Consider the following 10,345-nt stretch of genomic DNA (forward strand, 5'->3'; position numbering starts at 1 on the left):
CAACAACAACAACAACAACAACAACAACAACAACAACAACAACAACAACAACAACAACAACAACAACAACAACAACAACAACAACAACAACAACAACAACAACAACAACAACAACAACAACAACAACAACAACAACAACAACAACGTCCCAATCTGCACACCTTGATGCTCTGCAGGAAGAACCAGGTTGCGTCCCGGCAGTTGTAGCGCGGGTTGTTGCCGTTGTCAAACAGATTCGGCACCAGCCCGTGCCGCACAACTGCACTCACACCCGCACGCGGTTGAACCGAAGGGGAGGGGGTTGGAAGTGGAGCAGATGATTAGACATGTGACGCGAGGTGCTACCATCCACGCCAAGTCAAAACAAGCACGCACACACACACCACACACGCACACCACACACGCACACACGCGCGCGCACACTCTCTCTTGTTTTCTCACCGCGAGCAAAGGCGAGTATGAGGTGCTTCGCCTCGTCAAAGAGTTTTGGGATGAGCAGACATCCGCGCAGTGCGAGGAACGTGTCCCTACACAGTGGTGGCGATGGCATTGCCGTGTTAGCAGTCAACTACACACACACACACACACATGTGTATATGTGCGTGTGTTTGCTTGCATGTACGTTGTCGTGGATGCGTCGATGCATGTGCACATGAACACAAGTTTGTGCGCGTGTGTGTGAGTGCGTGCATGTGCGTGCATGTGCGGACCTGCCCCAGCATCGCATCCAGCCGGCAGCAAAGTGCGGAAGCCCTGCACTCATAGAAACAACCTCACCACCTGCAGATGTGCGTGTGTGTGTGTGTGTGTGTGTGTGTGTGTGTGTGTGTGTGTGTGTGTGTGTGTGTGTGTGTAGACGTGTGAACGAGGTTGAACAGGCAGATATTGGTGCATGACAGACCGCTTGAAGTGTTGGTGTCACCCATGCATCACACGCACAGATGCAGCAGCCACGAAATTCATCAACACCACCAGGACCAAAACACGAGCAGAAACGCCATCTTTACCACCACCACCACCACCATCACCATCACCATCATCATCATCATCATCATCATCATCATCACCACCACCACGAGTGCTGTTCTCACCCTCTGGCATGAGAAACGCTGCATCGGTGCCGTAAAACTGCAGTGCGGCAACAGCGAGATCGCGACCAAATCCCTCTGTCAGCGTCGTCGTGTCCAGCAGCCGCTTCACTGCTGTCCGCCGCAGCGCGCTGTACACGTGGGACACAATCTGTACTTGCGCATGTGTGTGTATGCGTGCGCACACGTGTGTATGTGTGTATGTGAGGGGCAACCAGTGAAAGAGGGTAGCGTGTGTGGACACGTGTGTATGCGTGCAGATGTGTGCAGTTGTGTGTACGTGCGATGGCGTTAACTGTACATGGACGACCCCAAGTTAAACATACACACACACAAATCACACATGATACGTCCACGCACCTGTGCAAAGACCTCCGGCTTTGCGTTTGTTGGGATGTGTTTGTAGCGGGCGATGATACCGTCCAGTGCCTCGCCGAGAAATCGCGTCCCGGCGCGCCTGCCGATGGCGACGCAGTGTGTAATTGCATGGGGGGGGGCGGTTGGATGAATACGTGGATGGTTGGTGATTTGGTCGGTCGAAAACAATGGATGGAAGGTGCGTCGACACTGGCACGCGCAGCCTATCACTGTCATCTTATCCATCCCGATCGCTCTCATGCCTCTTCTACAACCACCACTTAAACGCCACCAACACACACACACACCAACACACACCAACACACACACACACACACACACCAACACACAAAAGCATCACCAGCACCAGCACCAGCACCAGCACCACCGCGACGACGTACTTGTGCATGTGTGCGGCGATGTACCCGAGCAGCCAGTCGCCCGCGCGCACGTTGTTGCACAGCGCGTGGCCAAGATCGTTCTGGGACACGACGGTTTCGATGAGCGGAACGACGCCGGCAATGCCCGCATACTTGAGGGGCCCGTACCCAGGTACGTCATACACCCCATCGCCCCTGCAGAGAGAGAGAGAGAGGCACGTGTGCGTGTGTGTGTGTGTGTGTGTGTGTGTGTGTGTGTGTGTGTGCGTGTGTGGGTGTGTGTGTGTGTGTGCGTGTGTGGGTGTGTGTGGAGGGGAAGAGGTACGGTGGTTGTGGTAGTGGTGGTGAATTGGGAGGAAGGACATGTTGCAAGAGGTTGGGGGGCTAATAGTCATGTGGCATTCGCGTGCAAGGGAACAGGGGACACACACACACGCACGCACGCACACACACACACACACACACACACACGCACACACACACGTACACACACACACACACACTCTCTCTCTCTCTCTCTCGCACAGTTGCACTCACACATCCCCCCCCCTTGCGCCTCACCGGTATGCAGCGGTCTCGTTCTCGCGGATGCAGCGAAAGAGGGCGTGGTTCATATCCACCGCTGTCATCGCCGCCAGCGCCCCAGCATGGTCATCGCCTGGGGGAAGGGTGCGAATGTGTGAATGTGTGTGTGTGAATGAATGCGGGTGAATGTGTGTGTTTGTATGTTTGATTCATGTGCGCATGAAAACTTGACAGCTACAGCATCAGTGCCTACACAGCACGTACCACACATATAAACACACACACACACAATACCACCATTGCAACCCCCCCCCCACCCTCATCATGATCACCAGCGTTGGGCCGACCAAAAGTGCGGATGGCGCGGGCGACAGCGGTGTGGTGGTCGAGTGCAGACTTGTCCGGCGTCACCTCAAAGCAGATCACCTCGCCTGGTCGCATGCGCAGCCGGTACCACAGGTCTGACGATGGGCGATTGGTGAATGGTGAATGGTGAGTGGTTGGTAACGTGGCCGTGGGGAGGTGGTGATGTAATGGACATTGGCAGTGATGACCCAAGTTCACAAACACACACACACTCTCTCTCGCACACACATACACGAACGCACACAGATGCATACACGCAGTCACACACACTCACTCACTCACACACACACACTGTCTCTCTCTCCCACACATACACACGCATCCACACGAATGTGTTGCAAGCGCCCATGTACTGACCAGCGCCACCACCGCCGATGAGGAGCGATTTGACGGCAGCGGGATCGACGTCCTCCCTGATGGAATACGAGACCGTTCCGCCAACAGCAGCGCGCTCGCACCGCGTATACTCGACTGGCGGTGGTGGAGAGCAGGAGGGTGGTGAGAGAGGGGAGTGGGGTGTTGCATTTAGAGAGAAAGGGGTGGGGGGTTGCGTTTCGAGAGGAGGAAGGTATGTGCAGAGGGATGACACACGGGCATAAGGATTCAATTGAAACATGGGGTGAACACAACAACAGCACCAAACCTTGGAATCAAAAGGTCACGCGAACATCACACCATAAACGGTGCACATATGCGCATCCCCCAAAACCCCAGCCACCTCCAATTGCCCACCTCCCCCTCCCTTCCTCCCGTCTCCATCACAACACTATCACCTCCAACTGTCCCACCGTGGTATGCGTTTGGAAATGCGTTGAGGAGCACGCGCGAGATTTCGCCCGAGCGCTTGAACGGTCCAATCGTCTTCTCTCCAGTCGAAATGTCGTGGCCCCGGTACACCTGATGCACGGACAGGAGTTAACACAGAGAGGCAGGGTGTGTGTGTGTTTGTGTGTGTGTGTGTGTGTGTGTGTGTGTGTGTGTGTGTGTGTGTGTGTGTGTGTGTGTGTGTGTGTGTGTAGAGAGAGAGAGAGAGAGACACGAGTCAATGCATCAACTTGCGTGTGCGCTTCAGTTTCACACAATCACAAGAGCTCATTCGCCATCGCACCATGTACGCAAAGGTGGTCACTTCTTCCAGTGTGTCCGGGTTTCTGCGCGTGGCGGACACGCAGTGGGCGTCAATGTGGTCGATGTAGATCTCTGTGAAGCCCTTTGCAGCCAGCTGTCGGTGGATCGTGTTCATGCGCCTGTCGCAAGCCGACGAGTCAAGGGGAGAGATGAAGGGGAGGGGGGTGATGGTGTGGAAGTGCAACGAATGAGCGTGTTGGGTGCGTGCGTGTGTGCGTGTGTGCGTGTGCGTGCGTGTGTGTGCGTGTGTGCGTGTGTGCGTGTGTGCGTGTGTGTGCGTGTGTGCGGGTGTGTGTGTGTTTGTGGGTCGGCTGGGTTGAAAGAGTGTGCGTATGTGTGTTGACCCGAGGGCCCATATCACCACCATCACCACCGCCACCACCATCGCCATCATCATGGAACAGCACCTGACAGCGGCGATGATACCGGTCCGGTCGCTCACGCCCTCCAGCGAATCTGAAACGCAACAGCATCGTCACGTGTGGCGGCGGCGGTGGTGGTGATGGTTGTATGCGCGCGCGCGCGCGCGCGCGTGTGTGTGTGTGTGTGTGTGTGTGTGTGTGTGTGTGTGTGTGTGTGTGTGTGTGTGTGTGTGTGTGTGTGTGTGTGTGTGTGTGTGTGTGCGTGTGTGTGTGTGCGTGTGTGTGTGCATGTGTGTGTTTATGTGCATGTGTGTGTGCATGTGTCTCGCTGAGTGAGAGCACTAGGTAATAGCCATAACATGCTCTCTTCAAGGGGTTGCGGTGTTGCCTGCAAGCAAACCGTTGGCGTGTGTGTGCTCTTACCTTTGCCTGCGTCCTCCACCCACGGACGATACTTGCGCTTCTCGTTGACAACGGCCAACTGCAAGGGGTGGTGATGATGATGATGATGGTAATGGCGATGAAGATAGTTGTGGTTGTGGGCACGTCAAGCGGTGAATGTGCAAGTGGAAGTGGCCATGCCATATCACGCAGTCATTGTAGCAAGGGGAGAACGTAAACGTTCTAAACACGTGTACACCCACGCGCACGCACACACACGTACGCCCGCAAACACACACTCAAACACACACACACACACTCAAACAACGCCAACAATGTGGGTGTGCCTGCAGGCATTCGTACGTTTTGCTGGAGGAGCTCTTCAAAGCAGCGGGTGCTGCCGATGCCGTTATGAATCATCGCCGCCAATGCAATCAGCGGCAGACTGTTGAACAAACAAACAAACACACACACAAAGAAAGAAACACAAACAAACAACAAACAAACAAACAAACAAACAAACAAACAAACAAACACACACACACAAACAAACACACACACAAACACACACACACAAACAAACAAACAAACAAACAAACACACACACAAAGAAAGAAACACAAACAAACAACAAACAAACAAACAAACAAACAAACAAACAAACAAACACACACACACAAACAAACACACACACAAACACACACACAAACAAACAAACAAACAAACAAACAAACAAACAAACAAACAAACAAACACACACACACACACAAACAAACACACATACACACACAAACATCGCACTCGCTCCGCCACACCTTTGTTGCCGGGAATTCGTTGTCGTGGGAGGCGGCGAGGAGCGTTGCGCGCGGGTGCGTGTGCACGAGTGGAAGCGGGCGATGGGGAAGGGCAGAGAATGATCCAACGGGTACACCGCCGTAACGGTGCAGCATTGCGCTGTAGTCGCCAGCAGAGTGGGTGGACATGCACTTGGACCATTGGAGCATTGGAGCATTGGATCATTGGATCAGTGGGGCGTTGGGGGAAGGGGATGCAGTGAGAGAGTGAGGAGGTGATGGTGATGGTGAGCAAAAGAAGGGGGGAGAGGGTTGCGAGCGTATGTGTGAACGCGTGTGCGTGTGTGTGTGAATGCGTTGTTAGAGGACGACAAGATAAGACGCAGAGGGAGCGACAAAAGTGCACACACACGCACGCATGCACACACGCATACGCATACATAAGCAAACGCAAAATGTGCACCTCGAGCAGCAAGCTCGTGATGCCGAGAGTGTTTGTGTACTCAATGTCCGTCTCCTCGCTCTGCGTGAACAGCTCAGCCAACTAAACACAGGCAGGTGCAGTCGCGAAGACGTTCATGGTGGTCGTGGGGACGATGTAAACTATCCTTGCACGTGCACACAAGGCAGAAACCAAGCAAGCAAACAAGCAAACAAACAAACAAACAAACAAACAAACAAACAAACAAACAAACAAACAAACAAACAAACAAACAAAGCAACGCAACGCATTGCGTTGGCGGGGTGAAAATACGCACCACGAGAATGTCTGGGTTGACGGCGCGAGCAGCGTCCATCATTGCCTGTCCAACATGTTTAGGCGTGGAGTGGCAGTTGTCGATGCGAAGCCCTCCAAACATCGAAGCAAGCCTGCACACACACACACACACACACACACACACACACACACACACACACACACAAACACACACACAAACGTGCAGGGAAGGAGGTCAAAAACGGAATGTGCGTGTGGTTTGGTGAAGGAAAAAGGGAGTTCAATTGTGACGCCTGCACACGCACACCGACACACCGACACACCCACACCCACACACACACACACACACACACACACACACACACCGACACACACCGACACACACACACACCGACACACACACAACCCACACTCTCCTTCCCGTGTGTGCATTTGTGTGGACGGACGTACTCGCGCGTGTATGAGCACATATGGTTCCAGAGCCAGGGATTGTCATCGGGGCTGTCACCGTATCGGAGCTTCACGCTGCGCCATGATGGCGGTGGTGATGGAGGGTGTTGTTTGGTTTGGTTGGATGTGGTGGTAAGGGTGTATGAGGCTCCATGCAATCAAGAGGAGAAGACACGTGCTCACGCAGACACACACACACAAACATACACACACAATCACAACCTTGCATGCACATGCACAAACTCGCATGCACATGCACAAGCACACGCACGCACGAAACCAAACATCCAGCGCGTACAGGTACGATGTGCACGTGTGCAAACGGACCTGTCTCCCCAGATGATAACTTCGCGGCGAAGATAGCTCCGCTTCTCCTTGCTCACGAAATCTTTCGCTGGATCCATGTTCCACACCCACCCTGACGCAACACAAAACCCGGACAGCAGCAAAGCGACATGTCAGTTGAGCAAGAGCTTTGTGCGCGTTTGTTTGTCTGCTTTTGTGTGTGTGTGTGTGTGTGTGTGTGTGTGTGTGTGTGTGTGTGTGTGTGTGTGTGTGTGTGTGTTTGCATGTGTGCCTGTCATTGTGCATGTGCGCATGTGCATGTGCACATGTGTATGTGTGTGTTCACCGTTGCAGGCGAGGATATACTTGGGATCAACCGTCGTCAGCGGACACTAATGAATGAAAGCGCCAACACAGCCAATGGCAGCACGGCAGCGGACGGGCGTAAGAACAGCGTGGACGGCACTTAACGCAGGAGTTACTCGAATGCTCTGTCTTATGAGACACAACCTCAATCACACACTCAAACACATGCTATCTCTCCATCACACACACACACACACACACACAAATGCGCGCATGTCTGCGTCACCGCAAATCAAATCATCCTCCCCTTCAAGCCCAAGCAGCCCTCACCGTGGCGAAATCGGACCACTCGTCCTGCCTGTCCTTGCTGACGTTTGCAAAGTAGAGGTACACGAGCGGCTCCTGGGCGGTGATCCGCCCCTTCTGAGGTCCACGAGGGTTCACGCGCTCCCACACAATCGTGTGCTTCATTGCCGTTCGCGCCGCAGCCATGTCCTCATCCAGCCTAACGCGGTGGTGCGAGAAACATGAAAACGGGGGGGGGGGAAGAAGTGAGCACGCGTGTAAATGTGCACGTGTTTGTTTGTGTGTGTGTGTGTGTGTGTGTGTGTGTGTGTGTGTGTGTGTGTGTGTGTGTGTGTGTAGCTATGTTGTGTCTGGAGTTGTGTCTCCACTCACTGCTTGTAGAGCTTCAAGTTGTACTCTTCCAGGAACGACTTGAGCTCTTTCGCGGCCCTGCGAAACACAAAACGGCACGCGCATGGAGGTTGAGAGTGAGCACGTGTGTATACATGTGTGTGTGCGTGTGCGTGGGGGAGGGTATGGTTACACTCAAGTTTGCATGCATGCAAACACACACGCAGAAGCATGTGACACAAGATGTAAAAAGCGGAAAGAAGTGATGACCCACAACACAACAGCACACGTCACACACATAACACACATGCAACAGCACACACACACATAACACAAACACACACACAACAACAACAGCAAACACAACACATAACACACACAACAAATGCAGCCTACTTGTCCTGGTCACGGAATCCCAGGCCCTTCAGCACAGCGGCACATGTGTCCGCGCGGATGCGAGCGGAAAATCGTCCGCCGCCCGTTCGTGTGTGCACGAGTGATTCATCAAGAGGCTGGCGACGTCGTGCAGGTGTGAGGGGGGATATGGGACGGTAGGGTGGCCATGGTATATGATGTGGCTCAGGAAATGGGCGGAAAAGCACAGTGATTGGGGCGTAAGAAGGCAGACAAACATGTGTATGACGTGCACACACACGCTCACACGCGCACACACGCACACACACGCGCACACACTCACGCACACGCACACACACACACACACACGCACACACACACGAGGCAGACCTGGCCTGTGGAGTCTGGCTTTGCGCGGGCAAACGCCGTCTTCATATCCGCAATTGCCGCGTCAACATCGACAACGAAGAACTCCCACAGCTTCAGCGCCTGTCACAGGGGTGGTTGTGATTGTGATGGTGGTTGGTTGTGATATTAGTGGTCAAGGTGGTCGGTGATGGTGGTGGTACAGGTGAATCAAGAGCAATGCCATCAGCGCAGCCGTGTACGCACACGCATTATCACTTGCACATGTCATCAAAGCAAACATCACCGCCTCCTTTTCACGTGCGTGCATGAATGTGTGTGTGTGGTGTGTGTGTGTGTGTGCGTGTGTGTGTGTGTGTGTGTGTGCGTGTGTGTGTGTATGTGAACTCGTCTGCGTGTGTGCGTGTGCAGGTGTGTGTGTGTGTGTGTGTGTGTGTGTGTGTGTGTGTGTGTGTGTGTGACCTCGTGCGTGTGTGCGAAGAACGCATCGAGGACAAAGTGCACGTCCTCCTCCGTCTTCACATCCGCAGGGACCGTGCGCCCCTTGTGCTCAATGGCGCCCGCACCAACGCGCTTGGAGAACAGCCAGATGGCTGCAGGAAGAGGGGGGAGGGGACGGAGGGGGGATGGAGGAGACGGGAATTGGGGAGGGGGTGTGATTCGGTGTGGTGTAGTGGGTGGCAACGCAGTCAAACACACACATACACACGCACGCACACACAGACACACACGCACGCACACATACACACACACAGACGCAACCACCACCACCACCACCACCACCACCACCACCACCACCACGACAGTGCTCACCCTGGTCGAGGACAAACGCCGGCTGGAGGTGCGGGGCGGTGGTGAGGGAGTAGCATGCCTCGGGATGGTCCAGCAGCCAGGGTGTGTCCTTTGACGTGTGGTTGTACACCGCATCAACTGCGCGCGTGTCGGGGAGGAGGGATGGAGGTGAATGCGAGAGGAGGAGGCGGAGGTTAGCGTGATGTGGTGGAACTGGACACGTGAGCAGGCAGACGCAAGTAGACGCAAGTAGACGTAAGAATACACACACACATACACAGAACACAACACGCACACACACACACACACACGGAACACAACACGCTCTCTCACACACGGAACACACACACACACACAAATTCACACTGTGTCTTACTGATGAAGAAGAGGCCCATGCCTCCCTTGTTCTCGGGTTTGCCTGCACGCAACAGAAAGTCGCGTAAGTTTTCTTTTGCTTTTCCCGCGTCGCTGCCAAAGATGGAGGGCTCGAGTTTGGTCTGATCGCGGATGGAGTACGGCGAGCGGCTGCCTCCCATCTCCTGACATGTGTGTGTGTTTGTTTGATCAGAGAAGGAAACCAGGATAAGCGGGCATGTGACACCCGTTCACACACGCACATGCACACGCACACATACACACACACGCACGCACGCAGCTGTGCGCACCTGCAGCGGGCAGAAGTGGATGGTGTTGAAACCCGTCTTGGCAGAGACAAGGATACGCTCCCACCACTCCTCAAAGGGGCCGAGGGATGTTGGCAGCACCGTCTGGATCGCCAGCCGCGCAATCGTCACCTCCTTTCCGCCAAGCATCATTGTCGGCTCAACCAGAAACACCCCCTGTACGCGCACATGTGTGTATATGTATGTGTGATATGATGAGGGCTTGGTGGGGGGAGGGGGAGGGGGAGGGGAGGAGACAGTCGAAGCAAAGGTGAAGCATTGTCTGCAAAACACACACACACACACACACACACACACACACACACACACACACACACACACACACACACACACACACACACACACACACACACACACACACACACACACACTAC

At 54.2% G+C, this 10,345-nt stretch overlaps 1 protein-coding gene across 1 annotated transcript in view; it reads right to left on the bottom strand.

The window, feature by feature from the left end:
- The window catches only part of PTSG_10237 (uncharacterized protein), a gene marked incomplete at its 5' end in the record, with an annotated part of 13,675 nt that extends 3,572 nt beyond the window's left edge, over nt 1-10,103 (bottom strand). Inside the window, 28 exons of the mRNA XM_004988519.1 lie at nt 162-259; nt 442-527; nt 711-780; nt 1,092-1,239; nt 1,449-1,545; nt 1,847-2,020; nt 2,387-2,483; nt 2,668-2,811; nt 3,074-3,187; nt 3,505-3,613; nt 3,825-3,963; nt 4,252-4,300; nt 4,630-4,687; nt 4,951-5,032; nt 5,389-5,573; nt 5,845-5,925; nt 6,140-6,251; nt 6,550-6,624; nt 6,877-6,967; nt 7,181-7,226; nt 7,471-7,645; nt 7,819-7,875; nt 8,173-8,288; nt 8,521-8,619; nt 8,959-9,089; nt 9,310-9,426; nt 9,665-9,827; nt 9,954-10,103. Coding sequence (XP_004988576.1) covers nt 162-259; nt 442-527; nt 711-780; nt 1,092-1,239; nt 1,449-1,545; nt 1,847-2,020; nt 2,387-2,483; nt 2,668-2,811; nt 3,074-3,187; nt 3,505-3,613; nt 3,825-3,963; nt 4,252-4,300; nt 4,630-4,687; nt 4,951-5,032; nt 5,389-5,573; nt 5,845-5,925; nt 6,140-6,251; nt 6,550-6,624; nt 6,877-6,967; nt 7,181-7,226; nt 7,471-7,645; nt 7,819-7,875; nt 8,173-8,288; nt 8,521-8,619; nt 8,959-9,089; nt 9,310-9,426; nt 9,665-9,827; nt 9,954-10,103 — 3,063 coding nt within the window. The remainder of the gene's footprint in view (nt 1-161; nt 260-441; nt 528-710; nt 781-1,091; nt 1,240-1,448; nt 1,546-1,846; nt 2,021-2,386; nt 2,484-2,667; nt 2,812-3,073; nt 3,188-3,504; nt 3,614-3,824; nt 3,964-4,251; nt 4,301-4,629; nt 4,688-4,950; nt 5,033-5,388; nt 5,574-5,844; nt 5,926-6,139; nt 6,252-6,549; nt 6,625-6,876; nt 6,968-7,180; nt 7,227-7,470; nt 7,646-7,818; nt 7,876-8,172; nt 8,289-8,520; nt 8,620-8,958; nt 9,090-9,309; nt 9,427-9,664; nt 9,828-9,953) is intronic.
- Between the last annotated feature and the right edge of the window lie 242 nt (nt 10,104-10,345).

The sequence above is a fragment of the Salpingoeca rosetta genome (genome assembly GCF_000188695.1).
Source record: "Salpingoeca rosetta unplaced genomic scaffold supercont1.35, whole genome shotgun sequence".
In the NCBI taxonomy this organism is placed as follows: Eukaryota; class Choanoflagellata; order Craspedida; family Salpingoecidae; genus Salpingoeca; species Salpingoeca rosetta.